Source organism: Eleutherodactylus coqui, chromosome 6 (assembly GCF_035609145.1).
Source record: "Eleutherodactylus coqui strain aEleCoq1 chromosome 6, aEleCoq1.hap1, whole genome shotgun sequence".
NCBI lineage: Eukaryota > Metazoa > Chordata > Amphibia > Anura > Eleutherodactylidae > Eleutherodactylus > Eleutherodactylus coqui.
The window spans coordinates 82,906,529-82,921,108 of NC_089842.1; the positions used below are offsets into that span (position 1 = coordinate 82,906,529).

The 14,580-nt window shown below is 40.9% G+C and overlaps 1 protein-coding gene across 1 annotated transcript; it reads right to left on the reverse strand.

Moving 5' to 3' along the window:
* Window positions 1–1,343: 1,343 nt before the first annotated feature.
* On the reverse strand, window positions 1,344–14,351 carry LOC136631369 (formyl peptide receptor-related sequence 3-like). The gene is made up of 2 exons (XM_066605639.1): window positions 14,318–14,351; window positions 1,344–2,600 (listed from the first exon to the last, which is right to left on the reverse strand). Exon 2 carries the CDS (start codon window positions 2,585–2,587, stop codon window positions 1,541–1,543), a length of 1,047 nt encoding a protein of 348 aa, XP_066461736.1. The 5' UTR covers window positions 2,588–2,600; window positions 14,318–14,351; the 3' UTR covers window positions 1,344–1,540.
* Window positions 14,352–14,580: the final 229 nt, after the last annotated feature.

Consider the following 14,580-nt stretch of genomic DNA (forward strand, 5'->3'; position numbering starts at 1 on the left):
TACAGTGAAGCAAAGAATAAAAATCATTACTTACTTCTTCTGACGTTCTGCGGTGCTCCTGCAGGCTGTCGCTCCCTCCTGGTTCCCGGCAGAGCATTGCTTTCTCTACGAAGGGCTTGAAATCCCCGCCTCCAGAAACACACATGCCTTCAGCCAATCACAGCCAATGACAATGATGTCATTGAATGGCTGTGATTGGCTGTGTTTCTGGAGGCGGGGATTTCAAGCCCTGCGTCCAGAAAGCAATGCTCTGCCGGGAACCAGGAGGGAGCGACAGCCTGCAGGAGCACCGCAGAACGTCAGAAGAAGTGAGTAATGATTTTTATTCTTTGCTCCACTGTATTGCCGGCGTATAAGGTGACAGTTGGGGGGTCGTCTTATACGCCCCGTCGCCTTATACGCCGGTATATATTTTTATTGTAACACATTTCTGGATGAATTGCAGGGAAGGGCTTATATATTTAAGCCCTTCCCGACAATTCATCCTGCGATCGCCGGCAGCCCATTGCTTTCAATGGAGGCGGCTGTATTGCTGGCTCCATTGAATTCAATGGGCAAACATTGTTCTTCTCTGCCACAGCTGTTACAGCTGTGGCAGAGAAGAATGATTTGTCTTCTATATGTTCTCAATGGGGTCAGCGCTGCTGCCGCCGGCCCTATTGAGCGCATATAGAGAAGAGAACAGAAATCGCAGATCGCACATAGGTGCGATCTGCGATTTCCATGGCCTTACGAAGGACCGTTGGGGTTCTTGAAACCTAAAATACTCCTAACACTCTCCCTATAGCAGCTCCAACACGATAGCACTGTCCCTCAGCTATGTCAGAATGCATCTGTGGCGAGCCGCGGGAGGGGCAGATTTTAATACTCGGGTGACACCTAATCTCGCCAGCCACTCACTGCAGGGGGGTGGTATAGGGCTTGAATGTTGCAGGGGGAAGTTGTAATGCCTTCCCTGTCTTTCTATTGGCCAGAAAAGCGCGCAAATTTCTCAGGGAAGAAAATGAAAGTAACCTGAACACCGCGTGGTACTCGTTACGAGTAACGAGCATCTCGAACACCCTAATACTCGAACGAGTATCAAGCTCGGACGAGTATGCTCGCTCATCTCTAGTTAACATTAGAGATGAGCGAACGTACTCGGTAAAGCACTACTCGTCCGAGTAATGTGCTTTATCCGAGTACCTCCCCGCTCGTCCTGAAAGATTCGGGACGCGCTGCGGAGCGGGGAGCTGCAGGGGAGAGCGGGGAGGAACGGAAGGGAGATCTTTCTCTCCTTCTCTCCCGCCCGCTCTGCCCCGCTCCCCGCTGCGACTCACCTGTCAGCAGCGGAGCGCCCCGAATCTTTCAGGATGAGCGGCGAGATACTCGGATAAAGCACATTACTCGGACGAGTAGTGCTTATCCGAGTACGTTCACTCATCTCTAGTTAACATACAAAATTTTCCATTTCCTGCTATGGCACGTTTTAAATGGAGCATGACCTTTGAAAAAATTAAGTTTGAGTCGTATTGTAAAATGTAGAAATTTTCTTTCTCCATCATTCATAACCTTCCATCTCAGTTTCCATCATAGTCTCTTCAAATCGAGGTTCTGTATCAGACACATCCTTCTCCTTCAATGTGTTCTCCAAAAGAAATGGAATGGACTTGAAACAAGTTTTCTTGAAGTCTCTTCCAACAAAGATATAGACCATGGGATTAACGCAACTGTCAAAAAAGCCAATGGTATATACAAGTTGGGACATGATAAAGTCAACAGTAGAATCCAGTTCAACATTCATGATTTCTAGCAAAGGCCATATATAGAATGGGAACCAAGAACTGAAAAAACAGAGCATAATAGTGACAATGACTTTCAGAGGTCTATTTGATTTTGAAAGACTGCTGCTTCTTCTCATTCGAAATATAATGAGACTATAACAAATGACTATGATTGAGAATGGGACAAGGAACATGGAGGTAAGTCCAAAGATTATCATGGTTTGATACCTCATTGTTTCTTTGTCATCGTCGGCGTATGCGGGAATACAATATGAGATGCCAGTTTCATTATCCTCGTCATGAACAATTTCGAAGAAAGCAAAATATGGGAAGCTAAGCATGAGGCAGGTTGTCCATATTATAGCTGAGATGGTTGTTGCCAACTTGGGAGATTTGTGGTTTTTTGACCACACGGGACACATGATTGCTGTGCATCGGTCAACGCTGATAATCATGAGGAAAGAAGTGCTGACAGACATGTTAATGAAGAGAATGGTATATAGAACCTTACACATGGTGTTCCCAAAAGGCCAATGTCCATCCATAATAAACTCAGTAATCTGGAGAGGAAAGCTTATATCAAATACAAAATCAGCTATGGCTAAGTTGAGAAACCATAAAACGCTGACTGTCTTTTGCATTTTGAATCCTGCAATCCAGATGACCAGGCCATTCCCAGTAGTTCCCAGGATGAAAGTTATGCTGTCAAAAATTATATTAACAATTTTGAAAATGCGAAAAATGTTTGGATCTATACTCTCCTCATCTTCGTCTATGTAGTTGTATGTTGTGTAATCATAAAGAGGAAAAGAAGTGTTCTCCATATTTTATAGTGTCCTGAAAACAAATAAAAGACACAAAAGACAATAGTATGAAATGAATAACACTTTCCATTGTTTTCCCTTCTCTGTGGCCTCACAAAATAATAGTGCCCCCCCACCTTTGTGGCCCCACAATATAATTGTGTCATCCTCTTTGTGGCCCCACAACATAATAGTGTCCCCTCTCTGTGTCTCCCTTCTCTTTAATGTCCTACTAGCAGCACAACACAAGTCTCTCAGTAATTTAATGTAGCTGATCGGAACGATGTTATCTCAATCAGCATAATAACGTCCTCCTCCTTCCTGCTCTTATTATACTACTGCCAGAGCGATGGAGGAGAATGCCTGCACTGACTGAGGCAACAGTGTCAGCAAAAACGGTTAAAAGTGCAAAGTCACTAATATCTGTAATCCACATAGAAAATAGATTGGTGACAGCATTTCAGTTGCAAAAGAATTAGAAGTCATTTTATTCTTCCTTCACCAGTGATGTTTTGACCATTTTACATGATATGAAAAACAAAAACGGGGCAAAGTACTTCCTTGGATAGTATTTCAACCACATATAGTCAAAGTGAATAAAAAACGCTGCTCACCTTTCAGTGTTGTGCAAAGCCATAACTAATAAAGCATAACACCATCCAGTGCGTGCTAAATGCAAATTTATGGATTAGGAAAGGAGGTTTTACTCTAAAAGACTTCTTTGTGACATCCTGTAACAATTGAACAAAGTCCAGCCATCTCCTATTGAAACTTTTGTTGGGAGGGGTATCATCTCTCCTAAAGGAGAGCACCTAAGTGTGTACAGATACCTAGAAGGTGAATGATGAGACTTGTAAGGCCATGCATGCTCCTCTGGGGAATATATGCAAATAAGGAAGATGGAACAATAACTCTGCAGCGACATTGTCAGACCCTTTAAAAAAGTCTTTAAAAGAATGATTAGGAATTGAAAACCACAAGCCAGAAATCCAAACACAGACAGCTGTTTCAGGGTTTTTTCGCCTCATCAGTGTGCAGTACGATTCTGGCTTGGCTAGTGAAAGGCCTGTAATGGGGGTCGAGAGGTATATCATCTCTCCTTAAGGAGAGCACCTAGGTGTGTGGAAACACCTAGGAGGTGAGTGAGAAGACGTCCAGTCAATTTACCATCACTAGAGAGCACATTGGTGCATTTTTCAACCATTTGGGTCTTTATAAGTGATTAGCATTGTGACAAACGACACTGTAATTTACTGAGAGACATATGCTACTGGTCAGACATTCGAGGGAAGTGGTAGGCAAATCAGTGGAGCGATAGGCTCACTGATTTGTCCAACAGGCCCCATAGCGTGTTTGCATTGCATCATTGTAGTTATGCCCATGTGATTCCAGCCTAACACCCATGTTTACCATGGAGGAATCGACAAAAAAATCTCAGGCGCTCTAAAAGAACATTCGCATCTAGATATAAATGCAGGAGATTCCTGCTAAATTTATTCAGGAATAAATAAATAAAACCATGGCACAGAAAAAATGCCTATGGCCAATCTTGCAAAGTATACAAATATGCAACGCGTTTCGTCGCCCCTATGGCGACTTTCTCAAGCATCAAGATGCTTGAGAAAGTCGCCATAGGGGCGACGAAACGCGTTGCATATTTGTATACTTTGCAAGATTGGCCATAGGCATTTTTTCTGTGCCATGGTTTTATTTATTTATTCCTGAATAAATTTAGCAGGAATCTCCTGCATTTATATCTAGATGCGAATGTTCTTTTAGAGCGCCTGAGATTTTTTTGTCGATTCCTCCATTTGCATTCCTCTTTGAGGAGTTGCATCCCCTGTTTTTGGGGATACAACAAGCTTGGGCACGCTCCTCCTCGTTTTTACGGGGGGTCATTGAAGGAGGACATTCATCAGTTTATTGGCTTCCACTGATATTCGCCGTTTGAGTGTACGTGTTAACGAGGACTTGGAGGTGTGGAGTGGAAGGGTTTGCCGTCCAGGGGTAGCACCCTCCACTCACACCGGGTAAGTCATCTCTAATTTTTACTACACAAAATTGTGTCTTCTGGATATCTGCAAGAGGAGCGCTGTCCTCACTGTTTTTCTATACCCATGTTTACCATAGTTAGCAATACCTTAGGGCTGGTTCACACTTGCGTGAATTGCCTCCTTGATTCGGCTGCATTCAAGGAGTTAAAGGGGTTGTCTCGCGAAAGCAAGTGGGGTTAAGTACTTCTGTATGGCCATATTAATGCACTTTGTAATATACATCGTGCATTAAATATGAGCCATACAGAAGTTATGCACTTACCTTCCCTGCGCTGGCGTCCCCGTCTCCATGGCTCCGTCTAATTTCAGCGTCTAATCTCCTGATTAGACGCGCTTGCGCAGAAGGGTCTTCTCCCATCTCCTCGGTCCGGCACGAGCGGCATTCTGGCTCCGCCCCCATGTACGCGTCATCGCGCAGCTCCGCCCCCATCACATGTGCCGATTCCAGCCTCCTGATTGGCTGCAATCGGCACATGTGACGGGGCGGAGCTACGCGATGACGCGTGCAAGGGGGTGGAGCCAGAATGCAGCTCGTGCCGGACCGAGCCGAAGGGAGAAGACCCATCTGCGCAAGCGCGTCTAATCAGGAGATTAGACGCTGAAATTAGATGGAGCCATGGAGACGGGGACGCCAGCGCAGGGAAGGTAAGTGAATAACTTCTGTATGGCTCATATTTAATGCACGATGTATATTACAAAGTGCATTAATATGGCCATACAGAAGTACTTAACCCCACTTGCTTTCGCGAGACAACCCCTTTAAAGAACTACAAAAGCGGAAGCACTGAGTCCGGTATATGCTGGACTTAAATGGCACAGAACTGAACCCATTGATTATGATAGGTTCCGTTCAGTGCTGTTATGCACACTGGTATTTCCATGGATGAAACAGCTCTGCATGCAGTGTTATTTCATCTGGGGGTTTCATGGATATCAACAACAGAGACTCCAAATGGAATCTCTGAAACTGATGGGGACACAGAATTAGAGAAAGTTTCATTCTTTGTTTTTGTCCACAATATCAAGATTTTTATAAAATGAAAATGTTCTTACAATATAGAATAACATGTTAAAATAGCACTAAAATAGATGGTCAATCTCAAAAACATAAAAGTTACTGCATCCCACATCACCAAATGTTCAATATAAGTGTAGATGATGAACTACAGACTTGGAGGAATATCTTGCTATTTTTTGGCATTATTTCAATAGCTTACATTTTATATGATGTAGTTTAATGTGGATAAATCCAAGAAGAAACATAATGTACAATTTTGTAAGACTGGCACTAAAAAAGCCTTGGAGATATTGGTGAATAGTAAACTCAACTGTAACCACCAGTGGCAGGCAGCTGCTGCCGAGACAAATAAATTCTTAGGATTTATCAAGGGAGGCATAGATGTTAATTGACAAGAGCATAGCTTTGCCTCTATACAAATCACTAGTCAGACGAATAACAATGTTTAATAACAGCCCAATCATGTAAAATTCTTGAACTTTTATTTCCATCCATATAAAACCAGAACATTTGAGCACAACAAATCTATATACACGTGCATAATGTGTTTGAAGAAGATAGAAATGGCTTACATGTTCTACTAGTTCTACTATTCTCCAGACATCTTATGCATGCACATATAGATTTGTTGCGGTACGGACATGTCATGGTATTATATGGATTGTGTTTGATTTCGACATTGATGTTTGTCTACTTCAGGAATTTCTGATCTCAAATCAACCTGCGGTGATCTAACTCATGCTACTCTTTCTATGAAATCACTGATGAAACCACATATGGAATATTTTGCACATTTTTGGGCTCCTGTATATACAAAGGACGTACAGTAAAAGTACTAGAGCTGGTGTCGAGGAGGACGATGAAATTTGGGAGATCTAATTACGATGTACAAATATAAGAATGGGCTGTATAAAGACCTTTCTAATGATCTTCTTACATATAAGCCTGCGGCCTTGCGAAGGGGGCATTTTCTGCATCTAGAGGAAAGAGGTTTAGTTTTACTCTCAATTTTAACTGTTATAGCAGTGAAACTATGAAACGCTCTACTACAAGGTGCAGTGATGGTTGATTCAGTGGGCAAGTTTAGGAGGACATAGATGATTTTATTGTAAAAAAAATATTACAAGTTATAGATATTAGACTTTTGCAGATGGGACCTTGATCAAGGGATTTATTTTGTTTGCCAGATTTGTAATTGGGAAGAGATTTTTCCTCTAATATGGGGCAATTGGCATCTACCTCATAGAGGCTTTTGTGTATCTCTTGGAGCAAGACAGTAGGATTATACGTTGGACTTGATGGAACTATGTATTTTCTCAACCTTTTCAACTATTTAATTATACTAGCTGATATACCCAGCTTAGCCTGAGTTAATTTGATATTGGTGTTTACGTGTTGTTCGCACTGAAAATTTTATTAAGTCAAGCTTACTTTAGAGGAACCAAGGAATAAAATATGTATACAGATAGAGGAGCATTAGATTCTCCTCAAGCTGCATGTACTGATGTCCCTCTCACCTCTCCCACTTTCCTCATAGGGGTGCACTTACCTTTGCAATATTCATTGAATAATCAAGTTGTGACCCATTTCCTTTTCCTAGTAAGGACATTACTTATCCTATTTAGGACCTAAAGAATGCTCGTGACAAATTTCACACTTGTACGACAGAGGGCAGTTACATTGCATAGGGGGTGCACTTACTTTTGCAATTAATATTGAATAATTGAATTGTGACCCCTTTACTTTTCCTATTTAGGACCTAAAGGATGCTCGTGCCAAATTTCACGCTTGTACGACACTGGGAATTTACAATACATAGAGGTGCACTTACTTTTGCAATTAGCATTGAATAATCAAGTTGTGACCCCCTTATTTTTCCTATTTAAGACCTTACTTATCCGCTTTCGGACCTAAAGAATGCTCTAGCCAAATTTCATGTTTGTATGACACCGGGAATTAAGAGAATTAGATTAGGTACATAACACAGGGGTGTCAATACTTTTGCACTATTGCAAGTATAGGATCCAACAGCACTCGCTAAGGAAACAAAATCCACACAGGGTGGGCAGGAAGAAGGAATGCAAAGACGTGATAGGGTTAATGAACCAGAAAAACCCCCAGCATGGAAGCAAAAGAGAAGGAAATCTGGCAGCATTCAAAAGTGGTTAAAAAAATATATCCAACCTTTATTGTTCCATATTTAAAATGAGGATCCGGATCTTCATTTTAAATATGGAGCAATAAAGGTTGGATATATTTTTTAACAATTTTGAATACTTTTGCACTAAGCATTGAATAATCAAATTGTGACCCCTTTACTTTTCCTATTTAGCACCTAAAGAATGGTCGTGCCAAATTTCATGTTTGTACGACATTGGGTTGTTACATTACATAGGGGTGAACTTACTTTTGCAGTTAGTATTGAATAATTGAGTTGTTATTCTCACCCAGCTTTTCCTGACTGCCCTAAATTGTGCTTTCAGAGTTCAGTATTTCAGAGTCTTTAATTCTCACCCCTCCATTGCGGAGGAGAGGGGTGGCCCATTACGTATCTTTACATCATCTAGCTACACCCTTTTTATACTGGCCAGTTGTCTGCTTCTTCATGCTCCCATTTGAAATTTTCCATCTTTACATTCAGATCACAGACAAGTCTTTAATCACTTTTTTGTATCTTTCCTATTCAACTGTCTTTTTGCCTTTCACACACACACACTTACTAAAACCCATTTAATTCACATTCTTCATTTTCTTTTCTTTTCCAACATCTCACCTACGCAATTCATCCATATAACATGCCCTTTTCTTCCTATTACTACTGTATCTCCCTGTATACTGATACTTCATTAAATTACATCTTTTACATGGCAATGTCAGTCTCACCATATACATCAAGCGCAACCAAAACACTGCATAGCTAGCTCCAAAACTGCAATCAATTCAAAACCTGCAATTAATTCAACACGCTGCTCAATATTTTATGCATTGCAAGCAATCAGTGTTAGTTTCTCACAGCTGCACTCACGCTGGGCCCCCTCCAACTCCTCCTTCTCTCCGGCCTTGAGCACAGCTTCTTCACTGAAGTCTGCGAAATTATAGTCCCCACCTTTTAGAATAACTCTAACTGTTATCTCTCTTTGTGAAGCAACATAATAGCTATTTCAGCACTGCTACATACTTCAAGTATTGCAAACGATATTAGAATGCGGACAATCTTTAAATGAATTTCAAATATTAGTCATTAGTAATTAAGAGAGGTATAACTCTGAGTGTCCAAGTAGAAATATGAATATCTCCTTTAGGGCTCACGCCCACTGGCGTTTTTTTTCTCTTGCGCTGCGAGAGCAAGTAAAAACACTCACCTCGCAGCGCAAAAAAAAGCTGGGATATCGCCAGCGTTTTCAATGGGACCAGCGGCATCAGTACTAGTTCCATTGAAAACATAGGGAGAATATCGCGGACTTCTGCCGCAGCTGTCACTGCTGTGACAGCTGTGGCAGAAGTCCAGCATGCTATCCCATTGCTTTCAATGGGCTCGGCACTGCTACCGGCCCCATTGAAAGCAGTGGTTTTTTGGCAGCCCCCACAGCATGATTTTTAGGGAAGGGCTTGAAATATAAGCCTCGAAAATCATCCCTAGCTGGTTAAAAAAAAATAGTTTACTCACCTCTCTGCCGCTCAGACGCGTCCTCCGGCTGGCTCCCCTGCACTGCTGTCCAGCGCTTTCAGCAGGCGGGGATTTAAAAATCCCTGCCTCCTGAAAGGGCTGTGCTGATTGGCTGAGCGCTCAGCCAATTACAGCCAGTGATTAGCTATTCATTATTCATTAATAAGTTATTATTATTAATGAATAGCTAAACGCTGGCTGTAATTGGCTGGAAGCTCAGCCAATCAGCACAGCCCTTTTAAGAGGCGGGAAAAGAAAAAAAAAACGCCAGTTGGTGTGAGCCCTTATGTTTACATACACATTTTTCCAGCCTGCCCAAGTTTTGCAAAAAGGTATTGTCAGTATACAGTCGGGATTCTCTCTGTCACATATGTCATTTAAAATACATCTTCTATGTTCACCTCCACTGACACTTTTTTTTCTCTCTCACACAATTTTTATTGCGATCTTTCAGCCATCATCTTCAATGCTATAACTTGGTATACCTCCCATAACTTACCTAAGACGTCTCTCTCATACGCTACAGGTCCTGGCTTTCAAACACGCCAAACACCTATGCAAGCACTTACTGTTTCAGCTCCTGGTCATAATTTTAGAGAAACCCCTGGAGTTGGTTTATTTCCACCACTTACGGCACAGATCTGTATTATAGAAATGACTCTGTTGCTAACAGTCTGTAGAGCTCTTCCGTTATTTGGTAAAACCACTCAATGTGTGCCTTATAACATTCGTAGCATAACAATAAGGTACCTTATCCTGGGTGATATACTAAAAAAAAATTGCTACGTACTTCTGTTATCCTGCTTAGATCTCAGATTCTATATTAAATACAGAAAAACACAAAAAACTGGACACTTCACTTTAAAAATTATGCCAAATTAAGATACTCTCTGTCTATCTCAACAACAAGAAAGTCTGAAGAAACCCTTTCTTTGGTCAGATACAATATTTCAAATTACATTTGCCAAATTCACTTGCTATCATCTACAGTGTTAAATAGTCACAATTGTCTATAAATGTATAACATAGTAACTATGTATTAGATATTCTTTGTCCTTAGGAATGTCAGTCAGAGGTTGAAGAAGAAGGATGAGGAGGAGTGAACCGACACCAAAGTCCACACATTCCAAAGCCACCAGCGTATAACATACTTTCAGCCCTCCTTTTCACACAGCAATTTGCCACTGAAGCATTCATTCACAATCTCATCTCAGGGCAATATAATTTTGTACTTTATAGCATTATAACACTCACCTCAATTGTCTGGACAGCACTCAAGCATTCACATAGAGATTTCAAACTCACCCAAAAGCATACCATTCTGTCTGCTGGTTCTTTGCATGGATCAAAAACATGCCAGGTGTGCCCTCCATCCGCCAGCGCAGATAGTCAATCACAGCTTCAGGAAAAAACAGACACTTTGTAAGAAATCTTACTGTTTGTAGAGCGTGCTCTGTCTGCATTTTCTCGGGGGAATGAAAGTCACAAAATTCTTTGCTGGGGTCCGGAGTAGATTCAATGTCGCTGTTGATCGCCAAAAATATTAGTGCAAACCAATTATTTTTTGCTATGCGATATGCTTTTTGGGGTTCAAATTCTTATTTTGTGATTAGCTGAGCTCAGGAGTTTAACTCTCACCACATCAACACTTTCACTGATCAAAGTAATCTGTTTATTGAGTGACAGTTTTTATAGGGGCATATGTTCAATTACAGTAAATAAAATCTATTATAATTCATTTGGTACCATTGGTCAAAGAAACATAAGCAAAATATAAATATACAAGTTAAGGAATTTAAGATAAAAAATGCCATCCAAACTCACGCAGGCACAGAGTTGACCATACATGATTAACTTCTAGGAACAGTAAATCTAAACAATAGGTTGTTTAGAAAGAATGTGTAAACAGCTAGAAACATGTCAGTTTGACCTGCCGGCCAGTCTAAATGCCACAGTTGCTTAGTGATTCACTCAAGGCTTATTAACCCTTTCCAATCCAATTTGTATCCTGGTTTTCCTAGGGGGTTTACTCTTTTTCTGCTGTTAAACAGCACTATATGCTGACTAAAGCCAGTACTGCATGAGGTGACACGTTGGATAGGCTCCGACAGCAGAGAGGCTGGCAATATACAGTAAGAGAACCCCGATGGATGTCTTCCAATATCAAAGCTGTACAGCCTTAAATCATAATGTCTTCAGAGGTCAGACAGTGGATTGGAAAGGGTAATATAACTATTTAATATCCATAAATTCTCCAGAAAGAGGACAAATGAATAAAGTGAAAAGAGACACAGAAGAAGTCATATTTATTTCATTAACACCGGAAAATTTTATTACATAGAGATACCTTAATTTTGTAATTAGTATTGAATAATCGAGTTGTGACCCCTTTGCTTTTCCTATTTAGGACCTAAAGAATGATAATGCCAAATTTCATGCTTGTACGACACTGGGAAGTTACATTAGATACTGAATAAACGAGTTGTGACCCCCGCTACTTTTTATGTAGGACCTAGAGAATGCTTGTGCCAAATTTCATGCTTATATGACATCGGTAAGTTAGAGAATTAGATTAGGTACATTACACAGGGGTGCCAATACTTTAGAACTTAGCATTAAATAATCAAGTTGTGACAACTTTACTTTTCCTATTTAGGATCTAAAGAATGGTCGTGACACATTTCATGTTTGTACGACACTGGAAAGTTAGAGAATTAGTTGCGATTCAGTCAGCCAGTCAGTGAGGGCTTTCACTTTTATATATATATATATATATATATATATATCTATATCAGTGTTATGGATTGGTACTAAGAGTACCCAATGAATATCTGCCCCCTTCCTAATTAGAAGTTCCAAACCTGTGCATGCACAGGAAAAATCAATCTGACACACTATTCAGCAAAAATGAAACTTTTTTATTCTAATCAAGCTGCATGGGGTTTTATAGATAGTATGCCTAGTTAATACGTCATGAAGTACGAATCTGTAGCTGATTGCTTATTTTCCTTATATGGGTCTCTTCCCCCAGGAGTTGACTTCATGATCTGGGGTATCTTGGTTGCATTCTTGGACGGAGGCGCCATCTTCGATTACACAGTGGGAGGGGGGAGAGCAAGTAGTTAGTCAGCACTTTAGCAGGTAGCTGTTTATTACAATCAATTACATCAGCATGTTATTCACTTGTTACATTCACTAGTTCTTTGACCCAAAGAGGCTCACAGTGTTGCAAAAGCACCATGAATACTTAAACATAGACCCATATTTTTTGAACAAATTCCCCACTTTACTAAACCAATCTTGCTGTAAGGAAAAGTAAGGATCATTACCAGGCCTATTGTATAACAAGAGAGCAGAGAAATATATAAGGGCAAACTAAGGGTCCCAAACTATGAGCCTGTAGAGTAAATATTTGTAAAACAGCTTTCATCAAGTTAACGGAGTTTGAGTGGGAGCACTTTATTGGAATGCAAGAAACTGGGTTTTCACATCAACAAAATGCCCACCACCTCGGCCATTCTGACAACACTATTAGGAGGTGATGGGGCCAGTAGATGCATGAGGGCTCAGGATACCCTCAGCAGAACACCAGTAAAGAGGATCATCTGATCATCCAACAAGCATTAGCATCTCTAACTGTTTTGTTGTTTGCCATCCAGAGACCGCATAGTTACAGGACCCTGTGTCTAGCAGAACCATTTCCAGGCACTTGGCTAAAGGGCATTTAGTCTCATGGCACCCATTATGTGTACTGCCTTTAACATAAACACACCATCACCACTATTTGCAATGGTGTTTTGAATGACTAATGTGGACTGCTCTGGAGCGGAACTGGGTTGTCTTCAATGCCGAATCTAGATTTCATTTGGACACTCACGATGCCCATAATCGTGTCTGGAGACCTTGGGGTGAGTGTTTGAATCCTGCATTTGCTGTGGAGGAACACACTGCCCCTACTGCTGGTGTGATGATTGTTGGAGCCACTACAAACCACAGTCGGTCACCCCTAGTAATGGCACAAGAGACAATGTCAGCTCAGCAATATGTTCAGGACATGTGTTGCCTCTCATGGCAGGGCTTCCAAGAGGCATTTTCCAGCAGGATAATGCTCCGGCCCACATACAGAAAGGGTGTCACAGGAATGCCTCCACAATATTGCCACACTTCTGTGGTTTGCCCAGTTGCCAGATTTATCTCCAATAGAATAGATATGGGACCATCTGGTACAATAACTGTAATAGCCTATGAGTTTAAACAATTTGGATTCTGAGTTACAGCAAACGTGGAGAGATATGCTGCAAGATACCATACGGAACCTGTATGTCTCCATGCTCACCCGTATCACATCTTGCATCCAAGCTAGAGATGGCCCAACAGGTTTATAGAGCCTCCGTTTAAGTGTTCAATTTTCCACAATAAATTATTCTTTTGCTCTGACATTGTAATCACTTACTTATATCAATATTACAACTACACATTGAAATTTTACTGCATTACCCTTAGGCATTATATACTGTAGTTCTCACTGTACAATTCCCTATAAAAAATAATAGAAGTTTATTCCCTTCACATGTAAATGATGTTACGTTGACTGATTTTACTCTACCTCCTCCAGGGTGTCTAGATAAGGGCTAAAGTAGAGGGACCTACAATGGAGAAGGGATAAATTATCCATGTCTCCACTGCAAGCACAGAAAACTTTTTTCTTACTTCAGCCTAGCTACGTATTCCTCAGATTTAGCATATCTCATGGTAATATAAATTGTGTTACAATATGTAATCTATGGCTTAATAGGTCTGCAAATCTAAAGATTAAAGTCAGCTAGTAGACTTGTATTATATTTTGAGTTCAATACAAAGTGGTCTATGGATCTCTAGAGGCTACTAAACTTTACCCCCAGCATACTGAGGGCTGTAATTTTGTAAAGACCAGAGAGCCGCAGTTTGGTGTATACTACCTTACAACATCCAAATGTGAATAATATTTGAGTAGAAATGACTTGCACCCTTACCTAGAGGCTCTTGTATAGTCTTCTGTTTTGCTCCTCTCGCCTCTCTGTGGTCAGTGTCATGAGATATGGAATGTTTTCTGCTTTTGTCTCCATCAGTCATCAGTACATAAAAAGAGATTTTACAACGGCTGTCCCCAAATGAGGCAATGATAAGGAATCACACAGTTTTTGCAATCTTTAATGATATTTTCTCTTAGAATGTGTTATGTTTGACTGAGATAAGCGTTAAAGGGATTGTTCGGGTCTCAACTAGCGATGGCTTA

Bases quoted from the DNA above. Each gene is read 5' to 3' on its own strand.
- LOC136631369 (XM_066605639.1), bottom strand. From the start codon at position 2,587: ATGGAGAACACTTCTTTTCCTCTTTATGATTACACAACATACAACTAC.